Source organism: Bos indicus, chromosome 20 (genome assembly GCF_029378745.1).
Source record: "Bos indicus isolate NIAB-ARS_2022 breed Sahiwal x Tharparkar chromosome 20, NIAB-ARS_B.indTharparkar_mat_pri_1.0, whole genome shotgun sequence".
NCBI classification, from domain to species: Eukaryota; Metazoa; Chordata; class Mammalia; order Artiodactyla; family Bovidae; genus Bos; species Bos indicus.
The window spans coordinates 1,437,274-1,460,470 of NC_091779.1; the positions used below are offsets into that span (position 1 = coordinate 1,437,274).

The following is a 23,197-nucleotide window of genomic DNA, read 5'->3' on the forward strand; positions in this document are numbered from 1 at the left end:
TCGTAACGCCGGGGAGAGGAACAGAACTTCCTCCATCCACCTTTAGATACATTTGATCGTCACTGGCTTTAGTCCTAAATGTTTATATCCCTGAGTAAAAATCATCTGGAGTGTTATAGACTCTATCCTTTTGGAAACAAAGGACCAGACAATTTAAAATGTGCGGCCCAGATATCAGCAAGAGAACAATGGTTATTAAGGAGTTCAGGAAAGGTAGAAACCAAGTGAAGCTGGGGAGAGCCTGCTTCATCCTACTCTGAATTTGTTCAACTGGAGGAGGCTGGAGGGCTTCTGTTAGCCAAGTTGCTTTTCCCAGTGGCCTGTAAGCACTTTCTCCAGTCAGGACACTTGCACTGACATAACAGCGACAGGATGTATTGGTGAGCACACTGACCCTCCCTGGTCAGCTAACAGATAATCTAGGGCAATTTGGTGGTCAACAGATTTTTGTATCTAGTTTAAAGACCTGGCATACTTCAAATATCAATTTTTTTCTAACAGTTTGAAGTTGAGGCCAGTGTCATGGGCACTGTCGCCACTGTGGCTGTTACCTTTATTATGGAAACTTTTTTATTTTCTTAATTTATTTTAATTTTATATTAGAGTATAGGTGACTAACAAGGATGTGTTGTTAGTCACAGGTGTACAGCAAAGTAAATCAGTTATATCCATACAAGTATACATTCTTATACAAATTGTTTTCCCATTGGGGTTATTACAGAATATTGAACTGAGTTCCCTATGCTATACACTAGGTCCTTGTTGGTTAGCTATTTTAAATATGTGTGTGCATCCAGTCACTTCTGTCATGACCCAGTGGGCTGTAGGCCACCACACTCTTCTGTCCATGGGGTGGGAAGCCCTTTTTAAATATAGTACTGTGTATATTTGTGGACAATATGCAAATATACACAGTGTTATATATATATGTATTCATATGTATATAGTCCCCCCGGCCAGGGTCAGTGGCCTCCCCCATGAGTACAGTAACCCCTGTGATTCATAGGCCTCTGGCTCTTTTGGAGCACTGTGGCTTCTTCTCATGGGTAATGGTCTGACTATAAACTTTAAGTTTGGATCTGGTCTCAGAGTTCTTATGGTAACACAGCCCCTCACCTTGGCACTGTCTAAGCATTGGGTTGCCTGGCCCCTTGTTGAATTTGAGAGCTTACCCAAGAACCTGTGTCCTCTTTGTAAGCACAGTAGCCCTGTGCCATTGGCGTGAGTCCTCAAAGGATCAGTGTCCCCTTTCCTTTATCAAACTCAAAGTGACAATGGAGAATGCTACTGCTGTGACCCCTGGAGTTTGGTGAGGAGAACGGCCCTGGTGTGGCCTCTCCGGCCTATACAGAGGTCAAGAGGATAGCACTGCTGCTGAGTCAGCATGCAGGCCTGCTGTGGCTCCTTGTCCCTCACTGTCAGCTGGTGTCTGGTACCCTGGAAAAGCTAGCTGGAGCAGCAGGCAGGCTCGCGTGAGTTCAGTCTCTGATGCTCAGCCATGTGGCAGTGTGATCGTTTCAAGTGGCACAATCCAGATGACTCTGGGAGCTGCACTGTGTGTACACCACACCTGGGTATTGACTGCCAGGCAGAGTGCTCTGGATTCGGCTGCTCCTCCCCTCAGGAGGGAGCTCAGAGATCAGAGGCAGTCATCCTCACCTGAACCTCTCAAAGTCTCTGCTATCCTCTGGCTGGAGCAAGTTGAGCCCAGAGACTATGGGGTGGGTGCAGGGGAAAAGGCCATGTTCTGTCACTTCTGGGGTGCCCAAATTTGTCTTTGACACTCCCAAGTCAGTCCCCAACAAGGGTTCTCCTGCCCAGTGTCTTTGGAACCAATAGAATGAGACCAAGTTTGGTTCAGAAGCAAAGGAAGCCTTTAGTCTTTAATCGGAGAATGAGAGGTTTGAACTTGCACTACAGAACAGGGGTCCCCAACCCCTAGACCACAGACTGGTGCCTCATGTTAGATTAGAAATAAAGTGCACAACAAATGTAATGCGCTTGAACCATCCCAAAACCACCCCACCCCCAAATCTGTTTCTTCCATGAAACCTGTCCCTAGTGTCAAAAGGGTTGGGAACCACTGCAGAGAACATGTTCTCCCCAAAAGGCCATTGGTGGGGCTGCATCCTAGGGTTCTTGTCAGCGGTGGGGAGTAGCCGGAGTCCTCCTGGGCAGGTGCAGTTGTGTTGCTCAAGGCAGCTCAGACTGCAGTGCTAGGCGTAGCGCCTCTGCACACTGCCTGCGTTGCCACCTTAACTTGAAGTGTCCTGCACAGCACTTCTACACACAGCTCACCAAATCCAGGTGTCAGGAATGGCGGTTTGTGCACTAGGAGCTCTAATCTGATGGGCTAGGTGCAAGACCTCTGCTGCACACAGCCCCCCACAGGCAAGTGAAACTAGACTAAGCCCAAAAGAAGAGGTTAGACTCTATCTTATCACCTAGATCCCATCTTCCTTTTCCCAGGGACCCCACTGGGTTTTTCCAGTGAAGTAACAAGACAAATTGATAGCATGTGCCTCCTGGTGTAAAGTAGTAAGGAAAGCATACATCACAATCATGATTTACTTGCCATAAATCACATAACTTGCTTCTAATCATGAGGAAATATCCTAAAGGCCTGACTGAGGGACATTCTCTTCAAAAACTGGACCATACTCTTCAAAATGCCAAGATCATGAAGGGCAAGTAAAGGTGGAGGAACTGAACCTGATTAAAAGAGACTAAGGATACATATTACAAGTGAATACAGCTTGCCATATGGAATATTCATTTGCAATAGAAAACATTAATGGGATAAGTGGCATTTGATTAGCTGATGGTATGACATTTATTAACATTTTTGTCAATGTTATTTTCTTGAATTTGATCATTGTGCTGCCTTTGGTTTTTAAGAAATTCATGGTGACATATTTAAGGGAAAAAGGCATCATGTTTTGCACCTTATACTCTAAAGGTTAAGAAGAACATGTATATACATCAAAAGGGAAATAATTAAGAAAATATTGTTAAATGTTAACATTTGGAAAATCTGGGTAAAGAATGTACTTTTTTTAAATATTCTTGAAACTTTTTTGTAAGTCTGAAATTATGTTAAAATTAGAGGTTTTAAAATGTCATTATTTGAAGATGTTATGACAGTATGTGCAAAAAAAATAAAATGCTTTGTAGACAGACTACTAAAATTGAAAACTGGATCAGTTTTTTTTAAAAAGCCAGTTATATCAAGTAAAAACAAATAGAAATGAAAAAAGCTCAAATTGCACTAGAAGACTCTTGAGAGTCTCTTGGACTGCAAGGAGATCCAACCAGTCCATTCTAAAGGAGATCAGTCCTGGGTGTTCTTTGGAAGGACTGGTGCTAAAGCTGAAACTCCAATACTTTGGCCACCTCGTGCGAAGAGTTGACTCATTGGAAAAGACCCTGATGCTGGGAGGGGGCAGGAGGAAAAGGGGACAACAGAGAATGAGATGGCTGGATGGCATCACCGACTTGATGGACATGAGTTTGGGTGAACCCCAGGAGTTGGTGATGGACAGGGAGGCCTGGCGTGCTGCAATTTGTGGGGTCACAAAGAGTCGAACACGACTGAGCGACTGAATTGAACTGAACTGAACAATAGCATAAATTTTATCATATGCCTAGAGCTAAAGTCAATGAAAAGATGTAAAAAGTGTCTACACTGAAAATGACAAAGCATCATGGAGAAAATCTAAAGATCTAGATAAATAGTGGGATCCCATAATAAAGACATCACTTCTCTCCACATTGATCTAAATATTCAACACAGTTTCAGTAAAATTCCTTGCAAGCTGTTTTTTGTCCTGGAACATGACAAGTTGATCCTAAAATTTATATGGAAGTATAAAAAGCCAAAAATATACAATAAAACTTTGAAGGAGAAGAAAGGTAGTGGACTTATACTATCAGGTACAGAGACCTGTTATAAGATCATAATCAATTCAGTGTGATATGAATGCAAACATAGAGACATCTATCAAAGGAAGAGAATAAGAGTCCATAAACAGAGCCAGATACGTTTGCTCGTTTGGTTTGTGGCCAAAAAATGACCCCAGATACAAAGGAGAAGGGTAGACTTTTTGAAAACTGAACCTGAATCAATTTGCCTAATATACAGAGAAAAAAATAAATCTTGATCCCTATCTCTACCTACCTTACACAATGTCAGTTCTAAGTATATTGCAGATGTAAATATAAGGCAAGGTAATTTTCCTTTAAAACTCAGTCTTAAATCCAGAAATTTTGACCCCACCTCTAGTATTATTTTTAATAATAGTACTTCCTATGAGCCTTGAGAGACATCTTATTAAGAAAACAAAAAAAAGTTAAAAAAATTAAAAGGAAGCACATGCAAAGAATAATTCAAAAGAGAATAAGTATGGTGAAATTTATAACCTAAAAAAAGTGATTTGTGTTATTTGAAGAGATAATTCTTTGAAACAGTGTTTCTTTGTTTTTTTTCTAGCTGGTTACAATGAATTTTTTAACATGAATAATCTGTTACTCACATTTCCTCTAGATTCTGGTTGTGAAACCTTCCATCTCCCTCATTTTAAAATACCTTCACATTGATTCTGGGCATTAAAAGTAAAGAGAAGAGAGTTGGCCTGAACTGTTTTTGCTGTGAAAACTGCCCATGAAGTTGGAGAACGTAGGAAAAACTTAGGTCAATATATTAGTTACATTTTAAAATGTTCCATAAAATTTCAGGTGAAATATTCTAAAATTTAAAGCAATGGATCTAAGTGCTGACCTGGAAAAAGAAGTATAATAACAAGGAAAATGGTATTTATTGTTTATTTTTTTAATTAACAATTAGACCCATTGTTTTAAATTTAAAGATAGCCCACCTGAAAAGCTATCAGGATAACAAAGATATATTGAGCATATTATTTGAGAAAGTAACCAATAACTCTTTTATTGCCATATTTATTTATTTAGGAAGACAGTGTTATTTTTAAACATTTTATTGACTAATAACTCTTGGAAATAAAATTGCATGTTTCTTGACTTTGTGACATCTTATACAATGAAACATAGTTTCAAACACTTATTAGCACTTTTCCATCTCACTTAAGAAGTAGCATGCAAATGATTTAGGATTACATTGGTCTACATTAGTTACCTCTCTTACTGGTTGGTCTTTGCTCTTTATCTTACTAATTTACCACAGATGGAGGACATCAACCTTGACAGTTATAAAAATTGCTAAGCCTAGTTTCACAGTGTAGCTTTGGTAAGTAGTCATTCCTGGAAATCTAGTATCTGTTGCTTCAACCCCCTCATCAGTTCTGTTATGTTTAATACTCTGTAATGCATGACGTCCTACTTAAATTAGAGTGATTTTGTTCTCTAACTGAGCTTCCAACACAGTGATCCTTTTAGAACAAAAGCACTTTAGGTCCATTAGATTCAAATAATAAGTTCTTGGACTGGACTTTGAAAAAGAGTCATCAAAAAGAGAATAATTCTCATGGTGTACTTGAATTAAATTTTGGTGTTGTTTATGTAGTAGAACACGTGAGGGCAGTAAGTGTGTTTGGCATTTGGGATAAAGATGTATAATCATGAACTATTTCAGCTGCACAGTCCCTTCTGTACCAACACTTCGACTCCAGTGGGAACTCCAAGCCCCAGACTCTACCAGTTTTGCACTCTCCATCATGAAAGCCTTTAATTTTTCCCTTAACTTCTGTTATCCATAATTAATCACTCTCTTGATCTCTCCTCTGAATTCACCTGGAAAAACGATAAACTTCAGTTAAACCCCAGTCAGTTTCATTCCATTAAGCTCATCCCTTATTCCAGTACTTGTCTGCTCTGGCTGCACATTAGCGTCACCTGGGTATCTTTAAAAGTCTGCTAGACTCCCACCCCAGACCAGATTAATCAGAATGGGATGGGTGGTGGGGAGAGGACCTGAGTTAAGTTTTTATTTGTTTATTTGGTTTTGCTGGGACTTTGTTGCAGCATGCGGGATCTTTGATCTTCATTAGCATGCAGGATCTTTACTTGTGGCATACGGACTCTTAGTTGCAGCATGTGGGATCTAGTTCCCTGACTAGGAACTGAGCCTAGACCCCTTGCACTGGGTGTGTGGTGTCTTAGCCACTCAACCTGAGTTAACTTTTAAAATGGAAGTCCCTGAGTTAAATTTTAAAAACTCCCCAGGTGATTCTAACTGTAGCCAGAGTGGTGAATCTTTGGTCTAATTTAAGTCTGTGCCCAAATGGCTGAACATGGCAGAAGAAAACCACTCAATCTTGACTCTGTCCCTTTAATCTTATGACTTGTGAGTGCTTGTTTGCAATTCTTCAAGATGACTTTCACTTTGTTTTCCTTTAATGTCTTTAATTATCTCAGCTGATGACCATTACATTTTATTAAGAAAATAATAATTAACATTTGTTTCATGCTTATGTGCTAAATAGTAATGCTCTACATGTGTTGCTCTCAAGTATTAATTCATATAGTTCTCTCAACTCTCTGAAGTAGTTGCTGCAAAGTTGCTCCATTTTCAAGATGAGGAAACAGAAACAATCGCATAGCTAGTACTGACAGAAATTTGCCTTTGAATCCAGCCAAGCTGACTACAGAATCCACCTGTCACCACCACACAATACTCCCTCCCATGGTATGCTGAAACAAAGTGAAAAGGACTACCTTTGTTTCCTTCTTTTGCATTTGCCCCTTAATCTGAACCCGTGCTCATGTCTTTTGCTTTCCTTGTATTTATAAAGTTGATTCTGTGCATGCCCATCTAAAAACATGCTTCCCATTCCATCTCATCTACCTGTAATGACCTCCTCTCCCTTAAACATGAGCACATTGACTCTTTATGCCGGGTTCATTTCCATAAGGCTACAAACATGCTCCAACATCTCTTCTTGCATCCCTTCAGTCTTCCAAGAAGCTAATTCCAAAACAGAACTAGATATGCAAAAATCGTAATGGAGCTTTCCTCACAGAGCTCCTGTGAGAGAAGATGGGAAGAAAATCAGAAGAGCCATCAGATCATGATGCAGGTATGACCCCTGTGAAGGTGAGAGAGAAAGAAGGAAAGAGAGACAGTGAAATGTCTTGGATTGAACTGCAACTCTAAGACAGTGTTGGTGATGCCTACCCAGCGGGGAGTCCTTAGGCTAAAGCCACTAGTCAAAGGAGTCTTATGTCATGGAGAGACATGCCTATCTTGTTCTCCCTCCACTCCTGGTCACTGGTTGTAAGAAGCCCATGGAAGAGTATAGTCTTATGATTGTGAAGAAAGATTTTCAGAACACAGAACCTGGGCCTGTAGTCAACTATGTTCTTTACAGTGGGAGATTTGGAAGGTAATGGTCACCACACCTCTTTTAACTTCATTCTATGGTCTCCTCTAGCTACCACCTCATTTATTTGTTCTTCCCAGTAAAACTCTCTAAAAGATTTGCTTATACTTCCCATTCTGTTTTTTTATCTTACATTTTCTTCTTAACTAACTTCAACCAGGTTTTGTCTTTCCTCTACACTGTCTCAACAATTGTTTTCCTACTCTCCACAGTAAGAGACCATTTCTTTGGACATGTTTAGTTGTTGTTGTTTAGTTGCTAAGTCATGTCTGTCTGACTCTTTTGAGACTCCATGGACTATAGCCTGCTAGGCTCTTCTGTCCAAAATTTCCCCGGCAAGAATACTGGAGTTGGTTGCCATTTCCTTCTCCAGGGGATCTCCCCGACCCAGGGATTGAACTTGTGTCTCCTGCATTGGCAGGTGGACTCTTTACCTCTGAGCCACCAGGGAAACCTTAGTTGGACGTATGACCATGCAGAATAAAGGCTAGAAATTTCCCAAGTTGCCTTGCAATGAGGTATGGCCATGGAACCAGATATTGAGAAAAGGAACGTGAGCAGAACTGATGAGTGCTACTTGCCAGATATGTCCTCTTCTTCCCTGTCTCCCTTCCTGCAGGCTGGCATGGGGAGGTGGTGGTAAGTCATTTTGGGTCATGCACTTAATGTTTGCAAACCTGAGGGATGGTGGGATAGCAGGAAGGATGGAGCTTGCATCCCTGATAAATTCATGGATCTGCAATGACAACTTAGAATTTATGTGATTAGAAATAGGTTTCTATCTTGTTTTCGCTAATTTTATTTTGGATCTCTGTCTTTGACTGTCTACTTATGTTTCTCTGTGGACCCATCCACTTCATAAGCAAGTCCTGCTGACACCACCTGTGAAGTATATCAAATTTGACTGTTTTGCCTTACCACTTTGACCCCATGTACCATCATTTTTCCCTGGATGCTGAAACAGCCTTGAATTGGTCTTGTTGCTTCTATTCTTGACCAATAGAGTTTGTTTTCCAGTGAGAATAGTATTCTTAAAAAAATATTATATTTTTTTATATATACCTCCCACCTAAAATCCTCCACTGACATTTGTCAGTGCCTTTCATCAAAAGACCACGAGCAACATACATATACAATAAATTGAGTTTATTGCTTGTGACCATGGGGAGCCATAGAGTCTGTCAGAAAGGACTTTGTTATAGGATTTGGGCTTATGTTGATGATAGGGTAGTATTTAAGGAAGCAAGTTTAATCCTATGATTAGATATATTAATAAATCTCATCTAAAGGTTAAAAGAATAAAATGAAGCTAAAGTTGAAACTGATTAAAAGAAAAAAGCGGCAGACACATTAACCATGATAGGGAGATAGTTGATCATGTTTATGATTTTTACAATGTCCATATTTTTCTGTGTTTCATCATGATTGCATCCTGTTTTTGTCTTTATCCATCATGGCCACAAATTAGCCTTGTCTGATGTTAATGTTCTGAGGAATTATTGGTGTTCAAATAGTTGGGGAAACAGTGTCAGACTTTATTTTGGGGGGCTCCAAAATCACTGCAGATGGTGATTGCAGCCATGAAATTAAAAGACACTTACTCCTTAAAAGAAAAGTTATGACCAACCTAGACAGCATATTCAAAAGCAGAGACATTACTTTACCAACAAAGGTCCATCTAGTCAAGGCTATGGTTTTTCCAGTGGTCATGTATGGATGTGAAAGTTGGACTGTGAAGAAAGCTGAGCACCGAAGAATTAATGCTTTTGAACTGTGGTGTTGGAGAAGACTCTTCAGAGTCCCTTGGACTGCAAGAAGATCCAACCAGTCCATTCTAAATGAAATCAGCCCTGGGTGTTCTTTGGAAGGAATGATGCTAAAGCTGAAACTCCAATACTTTGGCCGCCTCATGCAAAGAGTTGACTCATTGGAAAAGGCTCTGATGCTGGGAGGGATTGGGGGCAGGAGGAGAAGGGGACGACAGAGGATGAGATGGCTGGATGGCATCACTGACTCAGTGGATGATGAACTCCAGGACTTGGTGATGGACAGAGAGGCCTGGCATGCTGCAATTCATGGGGTCGCAAAGAGTCGGACATGACTGAGCGACTGAACTGAACTGAACTGAACAGACCACCACAACCTGTGAGTGCCAGGGCCTGCTTGTCTCTTTCTTACTGGCCTGTCCATTTAGAGTAAAATTCAGATTCCTTACCATGGTCTTCAAGGTACTACATGATCCAGTTCCTCCCTAATTTCCAAGCTCGTCTCCTACCACACAGTTACTACAGTCCCATAACACTGGTTCTTTCTTAATTTCTCAAATGCTTAAAGCTTGTTCTCCCCTCAGGACTTTTATATTTGTGTTCATTTCTCCCTGAAACAATCTTTTTCCAAGTGTCCTTTCTCAAATATAACTTCTTCAGTGAGCCTTGCCCTCGCTCTCGCCTTTTCTACTCCCCCAAGACACTCTTTATATCATTTCTCTGTTTTATTTTCCTCATTAAACCTTATTGTGTACTTGTTGATTTTCTTCCATCCTTCATAGGCTACAGAATTCATGAGAGAAAGAATCTGGCCTGTGTCACTGACCAAAGTATACCTTTCTGCTTATCACATCGCTTTTCACATGAAGGGATCTCAATAAATGTTTGTGGAGTAAACACTCAGCTTCTAGGGCTCAGCATGGTATGCAGATGTGCACAGGACTTCTTAGGGAGGAGACACGACTGAATTGTCTGAGGCTTGGTGCCAGAGTTCAATTCAGTTGCTCAGTCATGTCCAACTCTTTGCAACCCCATGGACTGCAGCACACCAGGCTTCCCTGTTCATCACCAACTCCCAGAGCTTACTCAAACTCATGTCCATTGAGTTGGTGATGCCATCCAATCATCTCACCCTCTGTCATCCCCCTTTCTTCCTGCCTTCAATCTTTCCCAGCATCAAGGTCTTTTCCAATGAGTCAGTTTTTTACATCAGGTGGCCAAAGTTTTGGAGTTTCAGCTTGAGCATCAGTCCTTCCAATGAATATTCAGGACTTTAGGATTTGACTGGTTTGATCTCTCTGCTGTCCAAGGAACTCTCAAGGGTCTTCTCTAACCCCACAGTTCAAAAACTTCAATTCTTCCGCGCTCAGCCTTCTTTATAGTCCAACTCTCAGATCTGTACATGACTACTGGAAAAACCATAATACAAGTGCTTATGAAGAATCTGTTGTCTCCTGTTAAGCCATATACTCGTTGTGATCTTGATTTGTCCAAGACTGAGATTATTCAAGGGCTCCTTTGGCTCTAGCGATTTGCTTTCTCCAAGAACAACCTGACTGGGTTGGTTTTCTGTCACCCAATACAAAGTCTTCTCATTGACCAGAAAAATATTAACACCTCTATTTCCAACACACTTATCAAAGGTCACAACTCAAATGCCTCTAGGAACTAGGCAGGCATCTTAAAGGATGTAAACTGTGTTTGTTTTTTTGTTTTTAATGGCAGCTTAGGAAGAACTCTTTTGACACAGATCTACGTCTAGGACAATTCTTCAGATCTACATATTGAATACATGTAGACCCTCTTTCATGTTTCTTAAAACGTTTACCCTCTTGGTCTCTTTTGTTTTCTCACTTTTGATGACACATGAGTTCTAGTATTTTTGTTTTGTTTTGGGTTTTTCTTTTTTGGTCTTTAATCTTAAGAAAAATGAAAGTGAAAGTCACCCAGTCACCCGACTCTTTTCGATTCCATGGACTATATATACAGTCCATAGAATTCTCCAGGCCAGATTACTCGAGTGGCTAGCTTTTCCCTTTTCCAGGGGTTCTTCCCAATCCAGGAATCGAACCAGGGTCTCCAGCATTGCAGGCGGATTCTTTACCAACTGAGCTATCAGGGAAGGCCTACCTTAAGAAAAGTAGTACTATAAATCTAATGATAAATGGCAATTAAGACTTGGCATCAGTATTTGGGGAAGAGAGGGAGTGCTGGGGACTGTGGCAAACTGGAGTGTAGGCTCTGACTAAAGAATAGCCACTAAAATCACCTCCAGGGCATTTCTATCTGAAAATACAGATCCTAATTGCCAGATCTTCATATTTATTTTGAGAAAAACCAAAAGTTTAGGTGAAGCTTCTCAGTTGTTCATTGTTGGCAGTTAAAAAAAAAAAATCACCGTGAGAATAAAATGTGCTTGTTAAACAAATCAGTCATCATCCAGATTTGACCTTTGGACTTCTGGGGTTGGACCTCTGTTGAATGTAGACAAGGAATCAGTCAGTGCTAATCAGATACAAACAAGGAACAGGGTTGATATCCCTGTGCACACATTGTGAGTTCTGACAGTTTCGGGACAGAAAAGGCAGTTAAAGAATCTGGATAGCAGGTCATGAGAACAGGCTGCTGCAGGTACCCAGGAGGACTGTCTGTCTGGATGAGAAGTTGGAGGTCACCAAGGATGACTTCCCTTGCCTCTCTGAAACAGTGTAGTCTAGAAAGGAAGAGGGGTGGTGCTGCTGAGCACTGAGAGCACAGCTAAATGTGAGAACTTGTGGCACTTTGGGAGACTTCAAACAGCACCACGTGGCAAGGCTGCCCCTCTGTCATACCGCGTCTTGTGGTAGAGAGTGTGTGTGTGTGTTTGGAGAGAGAGAGAGTGTGTGTGTGTGTGTAGAGAGAGTTTGTGTGTGTGTCTGCAGTACAGGGAAGTGTGGCTGCAAGAAGGGGCAGTGCAGGAGGCAGGAAGTGAAGGTGTCGCAGAGAGCTAGAATCTGACCAGGAGGGCTTTGTGCAGTGCTCTTAGGAGTTAACTAGTGTCCTAAAGGGTGTGGAGGATGCACGGAGGGATGTTAACTAGTGCCTTGACTTCTCAGTCCTACAGTTTAGACGGGTCCCCCTGGCAGCCCCGGGTAATGTTAATTAGCAGTAAGGGTTGAGGGTATTTATATTTAATGGAAGAGAGTGAATTCTTTTAAGCAGAAAACCTTTTGATTCTTCCTCATCCAACTCCCATTCCTGTCTTCACTTCTAGAAATTTGACTGTTACCTTAAGGCAAAATGATTTAAACACCTCTTTATTTACAGATGGTCTTTGTTGCTGCTCCCTTTAGTGTAGCTGATTACTTCTGCGCTCTCATGTCTTCTTCCCTGGAGCCTTTCTGGCCTTGATAAGGACCTAAAGTTTCCTCCTGTTACTAAAATGAAAGTACATGTTCCAAACTGTTTGAATTGCTTATAACATACTCATAGAAGCTATTTGCCATGCTGCTGCTGCTAAGTCACTTCAGTCCTGTCCGACTCTGTGCGACCCCAGAGATGGCAGCCCACTAGGCTCCCCCGTCCCTGGGATTCTCCAGGCAAGAACACTGGAGTGGGTTGCCATTTCCTTCTCCAATGCATGAAAGTGAAAAGTGAAAGTGAAGTCGCTCAGTCGTGTCCGACTCAGCGACCCCATGGACTGCAGCCTACCAGGCTCCTCCATCCATGGGATTTTCCAGGCAAGAGTACTGGAGTGGGGTGCCATTGCCTTCTCCATGACTCTATGAGTAAAACAAGAAGAGATAAATGATAGAAAATGTTATACTGTGGAGGCTGCAGTTCCCAAAGGACTTCACATAGGGGGTGCCAGTGGAGGGTGGATCAGGAGGCTCTGACACCTGCTGACTTGCCAGTTCCACCTCTGGACATCTCTCTTAGTCAGTTCAGCTGGTCAGTCATGTCCAACTTTGTGATCCCATGGACTGCAGCACACCAGGCTTCCCTGTCCATCATCAACTCCTGGATCTTGTTCAAACTGATGCCCATCGAGTTGGTGATGCCATCCAACCATCTCATCCTCTGTCATCCACTTCTCCTCCTCCCTGTGGCTTAGAGTCAGAGGGAGGAGGAGAGGCACCCAGGGAAAGGGGCCGATCCTCTTAAACTATAGAGGACAAGCTGGAAGGCACCATCATAGTGACCCCAGTGGTGCCCAGTGAAAACTTCTCAAGGCAGGGATGGGAGGAGGGCACTTCAGGCACTGGAGGCAGTGACTTTTTGCTTGCCAAGTCACTTCAGTCCTGTTGTACTCTTTGCAACCCTATGGACCGTAGCCCACCAGGCTCCTGTGTCCATGGAATTCTCCAGGTAAGAACACTGAGTGGGTTGCCATGCCCTCCTCCAAGGTATCTTCCCAACTGAGGGACTGACCCCGTGTCTCCTGTGGCTCCTGCATTGCAGGCTGATTCTTTACTTCTGAGCTACTGGAGAAGCCCTGATAAACTCATATTTCAATATTTAATAATCATTACAGCCCTACCCAGTGGCTCAGTGATAAAGAATCCACCTGAAATGCAGGAGACGCAGAAGATATGGGTTTGATCCCTGGGTCAGGAAGATCTCCTAGAGGAGTACATGGCAACCCACTCCAGTATTCTTGCCTGGAGAAGTCCCATGGACAGAGGAGCCTGACACGCTAGAGTCCATGGGTTCAAAAAGAGTCGACGCGACTGAAGCGACTGAGCACGCGCACACACAGCCATACTAGTGAACTGTAACAAAATCTCAGTCCTGAATCTATGATTCTGAGAAAGCCGGACAACATAGTCTTCTCCTTCTGCTGTGCCTTAGGGAAAGAGGTTTCTGTGATCTTTCTGAACATGGGTCTGAGTCTGGATGGATTTCTTTGGTCTGCACTTGAGGCTTTGCATGGTACTTTAGTGTGCAATATCTTGATTTCACAAAGGTAGTAAAATCTCCCAAGTTACCTAAAACCTGATATGTTTATATTTTCTAGCTTATTTTGTGAGTTTGAGTTGGACACAATCGTTGGGGCTTTAAAGCATCCTAGAAGTAACATGATGAAGACATTGGAAGGAGGCAAAGAGAACTCACACGCAAGCTTCAAATGAAGGCAACCTTGGCAAGGTAGCGGTGTAGAGGAAGGGGCATATCCAAGAGATGATCATTTTGAGACAATCATCTGCAGGGAAAGAGAGGGTGGAGTAGAGGGTGATGATACCATTTGTAGGCAGTTACAATGGTTGACAGCTATAAATAAAGACTCTCAGCCTCCTGGCCTCTGTTTACTTCTTAGCAAAAATGGGGATCATAATGGTACCTACCTCAGGCTTCCCAGGTGGTGCTAGTGGTAAAGAACGTGCCTGCCAATGCAGGAGATGGAAGAGATGCGAGTTTGATCCCTGGGTTGAGAAGATACCCTGGAGGAGGGCATGGCTACCCACTCTGGTATTCTTGCCTGGAGAATCCCATGGACAGAGGAGGCTGGTGGGCTACAGTCCATAGGGTTGCAAAGAGTCAGACACAATTGAAGTAATTTAGAATGTATGCCCTTCATAGGGCTACTTTGAGGGTTAAATGAGATAATGTGTGTAAAGTATTAAATCAAGGATTGGCATTCAGTAAGTGTTCAATAAATGTTAGAAACTCTTTTCTTCAGGAAACTGAGGCTGAGAAAGGTTAAGTAACTTCTCCAAACTAAGCAGCTATGTAAGTGACAGAGTAGGAATTCTAGCATTTCAGTTGGAGCACAGAGTTTACTCATGTCACCTGTTACATAAATTATTAATAGAAACAATCAGAGGAGTGATAGGTCTGTGGTGTGGCTATGGTGATGAGTTTAGTTTCAGAACTGAAGACATTAATGTTGGGTGGGAAAGGGAGGTCCTGGAGGCAGTTGGACACATGAGCCTGACCCTCGGGTGGGGTCTTGCCAGGAGAAGTCCTTCTTTCCACAGTCATCTCTCAGAGTCTGTGCAATACTATAGTCATCAATAGTGCACCACCTAATTTACAGGTATGTAGCAGATGGCGCCCCACTCCAGGACTCTTGCCTGGAAAATCCCATGGACGGAGGGGCCTGGTAGGCTGCAGTCCATGGAGTCGAGAAGAGTCGGACACAACTGAGCGACTTCACTTTCACTTTTCACTTTCATGCATTGGAGAAGGAAATGGCAACCCACTCCAGTATTCTTGCCTGGAGAACCCCAGGGACAGAGGAGCCTAGTGGGCTGCCATCTCTGGGGTCACACAGAGTCAGACATGACTGATGTGACTTAGCAGCAGCAGCAGCAGCAGCAGATGGTATTTAATACAATTGTGTGACCAAGATAATTGTAAATTCTTTAAGTGGTTTTAGTTAGATCTTTATATCTGACCATCAATCTCTCTTGGCAAAAATTTTCCACAGTGCCATAAAATCATTATAATAAAAACTCTATGTTTCAGATAAATATAAAAGCCATATCCTAGTCAATATGAAGCTTTAAGATTTCTCTATTGGAAACCATCCCATTAAGAAGTTAATTAACCTTCATTCAAAAATAACCTACATTTCATCTCCTTGAGTTCAGTTCAGTCACTCAGTTGTGTCCAACTCTTTGTGACCCCATGAACCGCAGCACGCCAGGCCTCCCTGTCCATCACCAACTCCCGGAGTCCACCCAAACCCATGTCCATCGAGTAGGTGATGCCATCCAGCTGTCTCATCCTCTGTCATCCCCTTCTCCTGCCCTCAATCTTTCCCAACATCAGGGTCTTTTCAAATGAGTCAGCTCTTCACATCAGGTGGCCAAAGTACTGGAGTTTCAGCTTCAACATCAGTCCTTCCAGTGATCTTCAACTACAAGCAAATTTTCAAGTCTTTTAATATGTTGAAGTTTTTTGTTATTTTAACATTATTTTAAAAATCCAGATTCCCATGTCACAAACTAAATGGAGGAGAAATTTTTAATATTCCTCAAATCTCAACCTTATTTACCTTCTGGAATCACCACCTACCTTTGTTCCCCCAGCAAGTACCTTATCACACTGTTGTTATGAACTTGTCTGCATGTATATCAGAAATCTAAGATGAAAAAGCAAGCATCTTTTAGATTCCTCCAAGGGATGGCAGACAAAAAATTTGGTTCATTGACCAAATTTGATTCACCACCTGTTTTTGTATGAACTATGAACTAAGAATAGTTTTACATTTTTAAAAGATTGAAAAGAATTCAAAAGAAGAAAAACATTTCATGACATGTGAAAATTATATGAAATGCAAATTCTATTGTCCAAAAATGAATAAAGTTTTACTGGAATATAGCCATGCTCATTCATTTACACACATATGTAGAGGCTTTCACACTACAATGGCAGAGTTGTGGACTTGCAACAAAGCTTGTCTATGGATGGTGCTCTCATTGCCTTGCAGTGCTGTTCAGCAGCCTGCTGACCTCAGGGATGTGGTTATCATGCCACTGTTTGAAGTGCCAAGGGTATCGCTTTACAGAAACACTGTTGTATTTTATTTACCAGCACAGTAACCATCATGTCAAAACCAACCAAACTGAACCAAAAAAAGAAGAGAAGAGTAGGATCCAAATGTCATGCTTCTAAGTCACAGTGGAGTGTGGATTATTTTGTTAAAGAATTGGACAGGAAAGCATTGGCTTTGCTGTATAGTGACACTACAACTGTGCTAGAAGAATATGGCATAACAGAGTAAGCCCTCATCACAACATTCTCAGCTGCAAAAAAGGAGTAGCCAGAAAAATTAAAAAATTTAAACCAGAATGTCTCATAATAGCACAATTTCTCCATTCAAAATGAAGAATGAAAATGAGACTGTAACCAATGTAAGTGTCCGGGTGACTCATTTATTAACCACACAAGGAAAGACATTTATTGATGGTGAGTTGATTAAATTAGTTTTGGTTGTGGTAACAGATGAAATGTGTCTAGAGAAAATAAAATAGTTTAAGGCTATTAGCCTTTTGGTGACAGCTGTTTGAAGAGTTGATAACTTTGGGAGCAATATCAATAATCAGTTTCAAACCATGGCAAATGATCTCTGTTTTCCTTGGCTCTTGATAAGTTGACCAGTACTGCACAGTTGTTTATTTGTCAAGTCCTCATGTTGAGGTTGAAGTGAATGAAGAGTAAGCTTCTGTGAATAATCTGTGTGGAAAAATTGTGGTCAAAAATATTTTCAATAAAAAGGAGGAAACACTAAATGCCGCCTGAAATAGAATCTGCTAAGATGTGTTCCAAACCTAGATAGCATATTCAAAAGCAGAGGCATTACTTTGCCAACAAAGGTCCGTCTAGTCAAGGCTATGGTTTTTCCTGTGGTTATGTATGGATGTGAGAGTTGGACTGTGAAGAAGGCTGAGTGCCGAAGAATTGATGCTTTTGAACTGAGGTGTTGGAGAAGATTCTTGAGAGTCCCTTGGACTGCAAGGAGATCCAACCAGTCCATTCTGAAGGAGATCAGCCCTGGGATTTCTTTGGAAGGAATGATGCTAAAGCTGAAACTCCAGTACTTTGGCCACCTCATGCGAAGAGTTGACTCATTGGAAAAGACTCTGATGCTGGGAGGGATTGGGGGCAGGAGGAGAAGGGGACGACAGAGGATGAGATGGCTGGATGGCATCACTGACTCGATGGACGTGAGTCTGAATGAACTCTAGGAGTTGGTGATGGACAGGGAGGCCTGGCGTGCTGCGATTCATGGGGTCACGAACAGTCGGACACGACTGAGCGACTGAACTGAACTGAAGATGTGTTTATAGCTGTTAATGAATAGGAAAAGGCTTTTTGGACAAATTTACGAAGCTTGTGAAAACATGAAGTGTTTAAAACCTTTACTAATTGATTATAATGTTCATCAGAAGGTACTTTGTGGAAAATAGTTGAATATTGTGCATTATTGAACAACTTGTGACAAATGTGATCATTATCTCTTCTGGACTTAATTATTGTCTGTTTTATGAACTTTTGTCAAAAATAGAAGATGAACATTCTTACTTGTCCTATAACCTACATAGCAGTTTGATGGCTTAACAGTAGTAAGTCATCTGTGAGTTTTTGAGCTCAGGATGGCGATGGAAATTTTTCTTAGGAACAGCCCTCAACCACTATTACTGAACATCAGATGACTTGGAAAATTAGCTTTTGCTGCAGACTTCATAATGTTTCTTAATGGATTCAACCAAAATGACAGAGCAAAACAATGATTATATGCAGAACCTTGTGATAAAATCATTTTGATGACAATATTTAAATCACAAGAAACATGAAGCAGTATATAAAACTTGCTGTGATGTCAAAAATTAAAACAGAAAGTGAGATCACCATTCCTTCAAAAATTTTAATGAACATATTTTCCAGTCTCAAACTACAGTTCTAGCAATGTTTTCAGACCTTAATACAAGTGTAAAAGTAATTTTTAAATCTCAAATTCATTTAACTGTGCAATTGAAGGGTTTCCATTCAGCAATTCCATATCTAGCAATATGATAAATGGTGTGCTAAAAGGCAGACATCAAGAGAATATTTAATATAATTTTATAAATGCCTTCTGAGCAATAAAAATGCTTAATAAAAGATTATGTACAGGGATTGATATCAGTGTTTGGCAGTACTTTCCTTTGAGAGTTTCAGCCAACTTCGAGAGTTAGCCAGCTATAAAATTTAAAGACCACACAATTCATTCAAGACCATCCTCACTTCTCACACCAATTGCAAGTTTGGAAGAGTTCCCAAAACTACCTTCAGGGTCAATAATTCACTAACAGGACTTGCAGAACTCCCTGAAATTGTTACGTTCAGTTACCATTTGTTGTTGGTAAAGGATGGAGAGTTAATTCAGCCAAGGGGAGATATACATAGAGCAGAGTCCAGGGAAGTATCAGACATTTTTGTTGCCCTTCCACATGGAGTCAGGATGCTTTACTTTCACTGCATCAACGTGTGACAATATGTGTAGAATGTTGCCAGTGAGCAAAGCTCATCCAAACCTTGGTGTCCAGAGATTTTCTTGGGGCTCTACCATGTAGGTAAGACTTTTCCCCATGATTGCCCCTGTGGTTGATCTCAGCCTGCAGGGCAACTGACACCATGTGGCCCAAAGCCCCACTTACATATCACATTGTTGGTCTTCCTGAAATGGTCAACTTAGACCCTAAGTCATATTTTTAAATTGCCCCATGTAACCCCAGTTCCCCTGGCTAACCATGACATTCCAAGAGATCACTTCCCAGTACCTGAGGACAAATATCAGACCACATTTGGGGCAAAATTAATTCTTTACTACATACCACCTGTGGGAAGCATTTTCAATGATGAAATGTAAAATATCATTATAGATCACCATTAGCGAAGAGTTGCAGTCCATCACTAACTTTGAACTCTAATGGAGTGAAATGTGATCTAACCCACAAATTTATTTTTCTCATTACTAGACCTGTGTCACAAAAGAATGGACTCAATTACTAATGTCAGATTTTGCATTTTTAAATTGTGGAAGCTTTTTTCTCTCTTGTTGGGGATGTCCCTACATAATATCCTTGATTTTTCATCTTGGCCTGAAATGACTGCAATATTTACTATCTGATTTTTTATACCAAAAGTTTGCCAATTTCTGATGTTGAGTCCAATTTGTAATACTGCTATGATGACTAGTTTTATGAATCAACTTGATGAAACTATAGACCCTAATCATTCAACCAAACATCAGTCCAGGTGTTGTGGAAGTATTTTGTGGATGTAATTAACATCTACAACCAGTTGATTTTAAGTGAAGGAGATTATCCTCAACAATCTGAGTAGGCGGGAATGAATCAGTTCAAAGTCCTTGACTACACTTTCCTTGAATGAAGAAGAAATTCTCCCTGGATAGCAACTACAGCTCCTACCTGAGAGTTTCAGCTGGCACTTCTTGGAGGTCGGTCCTCTGAATTTCAGGCTTACCTTGCCAGCTCCACACTCACACAAGCCAATTCCTTGCAATCAATCATTCAATCAAGACACATATACATCCTACTGATTCTATTTCCCTGGTGGAATCCTGACTGACTCACTGCTCTCTATAGAAAATACTACCCAATTTGTGCTGCTAGAAAACTGAAAAGGAAATAACTTTAGATAAAATGAAATTAATAGTTTGCCATAGCTGTCTGTCAGCTGTGATATTGCCTAATCTGTCTTATTGACTCTCTAGTGCAAGGCAGAAAGGGGTAGTGAGAGTTATGAATAAAGAAAGGAAATTCAGGAAGACTTTAATTCAGTCTTATCACTGTGGATCAAAGAGAGATTTTTGCGTCTTGATAGAATCTATCCTAGTATTTCTGAGAAGTGTCTCCATTAGTCTAAGTCTAGGACTCACTTCCCAGGGCCCACTGTTGCTGGCTGTTAGAACACCCTGGACCTCCTGGCATTGTTGATAAGTTCTGTGCTTGTATATTTTCAGAGGAGAGTTTCCTGAGCTTTTATCAGATTTCCTAATGGGTCATGGCACCAAAAGGATAAAGGAAGTGACAAATAGATTCAAGGGATTAGATCTGATAGACAGAGTGCCTGAAGAACTATGGATGGAGGTTCATGACCTTGTACAGGAGACAGGGATCAAGACCATCCTCAAGGAAAAGAAATGCAAAAAGGCAAAATGGTTGTCTGAGGAAGCCTTACAGATAGCTGTGAATAGAAGAGAAGTGAAAGGCAAAGGAGAAAAGGAAAGATATATACCCATTTGAATGCAGAGTTCCAAAGAATAGCAAGAAGAGATAAGAAAGCCTTCCTCAGTGATCAATGCAAAGAAATGGAGGAATGCATTTGATCATTGCAATCAATGCAAAAGAATGGGGAAGGCTAGAGGTCTCTTCAAGAAAATTATAGGTACCAAAGGAACATTCATGCAAAGATGGGCACAATAAAGGACAGAAATGGTATGGACCTAACAGAAGTAGAAGGTATTAAGAAGAGGTGGCAAGAATACACAGAAGAACTATACAAAAAAAGATCTTCATGACCCAGAAAACCACAATGGTATGATCACTCACCTAGAGCCAGACATGCTGGAATGCGAAGTCAAGTGGGCCTTAAGAAGCATCACTATGAGCAAAGCTAGTAGAGGTGATGGAATTCCAGTTGAGCTATTTCAGATCCTAAAAGATGATGCTGTGAAAGTGCTGCATTCAATATGCCAGCAAGTTTGGAAAACTCAGCAGTGGCCACAGGACTGGGAAAGGTCAGTTTTCATTCCAATCCCAAAGAAAGGCAATGCCAAAGAATTCTCAAACTACCGCACAATTGCACTCAGGTTCTTTACCACTAGAGCCACCTGGGAAGGTGGGAGGGAGCTGGGTTTAATCACTAGACTCAGTTACCGGGGAACTTCCTGCACTTGTGGTGATGGCCTGAGTGACCTCAGGTACCTGCTCGGCCACTGCTAGATTGCCTGGGGAGGAGGCAAGCGGGGGGTGGCCCCTAAGCTTTGTGGAGGACTTCTGGACTTCTAGCCACTAAGCTTCTACTGTGCCCCTGCCCAAAGGGATGGGGGAGGAGGAGCTGGCGCCCTGAGAAGGGGAGGGCGGGCCGAGAGGGAGTTTGAAAAGAGGAAGGAAGTGGGGCTCAGCAGCGCGCCCAGCCACCCCTGGCTGCTTCCCCAGAGGACGACAGGAGGTGCCTGCAGGTCCCAGCCGAGCCATGGCCCCCTGGCGCAAAACTGACAAGGAGCGACATGGAGTGGGTAAGACTGGGCCTCGGAATCTCGGCAGGAGAAGGGCAGGTGGCCAGAGAGCCGCCCAGGAAGGTGCTGGGGAGCCAGCGGTGTGGACACAGGCCGCGAGCGCCCACTCAAGCTCGGAGGGCTCCCTCTGCTGCTGTGTGGCCAGCAGGATAGGAAAAGGGAGGCAGGGGGAGAGGAAGGTGGGCACCTCACCCAGCAGGCCACACCCTGCCCACTCCCTCTCCTGGCTGCCCACCGCCACAGGGCTGCCCTCTTTCTCCAAGTGTCTATGCATTTCCTAGATGGGTTCCAGCAGAGCTCGGAGCCACCTGCCTCTGTGTCAGGTTCCTAGCATTGCAGGGATTCCCTCACCCTTTCTGGAGACTTGGCCTCTTAGAGGGAGCATCGAGCATCGTTCTCTCTCTTGGCTGGGCCTTGCCTGACCCCACATCCCTCCCGCCACCCTTGCCCTAAGTGACACCCATCTGCCTCCTTCCCCTGCCTGTTCCTCCTGGGTCAGATGACCCCCTTGTTTGGCAGAGCATCCTTGGGGTGTAGGGCTGGAGGGCAAGACCCTCCACTCAGCCCCAGACAGTCTCTGGGGGAGAAAGTCTCGCACCAGGTTATATGGGGACATCCAAGAAGCCGCCTCATCAGCTTCAGCCATCTAAGCTCCCAGAGGCCTCTGCCTCAAGCTCAGGGGCGGAAGTGGTGACTGGGGGAAGGGAAGCTTCAGGTACTAGGACTCTTTCTACTAAATGGCACCCGTGGTGCAATCCCCATAGATTCAATGTGGTTTTCAGATAAGTGTGAATTTAAAAACCTCTCTGTGGCTTGCTACACAGGCAGACACCAGATACCGCCCTCAGAGATGAGAACTGAACAGGTCAGATGTTGGAGGACCCTAGGCCAAGAGTGATTAGATGCTGGGAATCCCAGGGCCGCTGCTGGAGAAGCACTGTCCTGGAGGGCTCACCAGTTAGTCATTCATTTACTAGGCTCCAGGCGCTGTGGAGTGTTTAAAGGTGAATGGTCCCCAGCCAGAGAACAAATACTAATCCATGCCCTGAAGGGGGCTCAATTTCTCCACCTACGTTGAACTAGATTCACTAACTTTTCAACTTTAAAGCTTCTGTAACTCTGGCCCTTCTTGCTCGGGTTATCAGGCTGAATCCCTTCTCAGGGGAAGATGGGGACTGATAAATGGAGCAGACCCTTACAGGTGGAGGGACCAATGCAATCTAGGAGATGAAAGCTGGACATGACGGGAATATCCAGGAAAAAAAGAGCATATCCAGAGAAAAAAAGTGGTAGCTCCTTTCGCCTTGAGGGGAGGGTGCATTGAAGGGGAGGGTGCACAAAGTTAAGCT

General features: G+C 42.5%; 1 protein-coding gene across 1 annotated transcript in view; it reads left to right on the top strand.

Annotated features, from left to right (window-relative positions):
• Positions 1–21,693: 21,693 nt before the first annotated feature.
• The window catches only part of DOCK2 (dedicator of cytokinesis 2), a 458,208-nt gene continuing 456,704 nt past the window's right edge, over positions 21,694–23,197 (top strand). Inside the window, exon 1 of the mRNA XM_070774484.1 lies at positions 21,694–21,848. Coding sequence (XP_070630585.1) covers positions 21,806–21,848 — 43 coding nt within the window. The 5' untranslated portion in view covers positions 21,694–21,805. The remainder of the gene's footprint in view (positions 21,849–23,197) is intronic.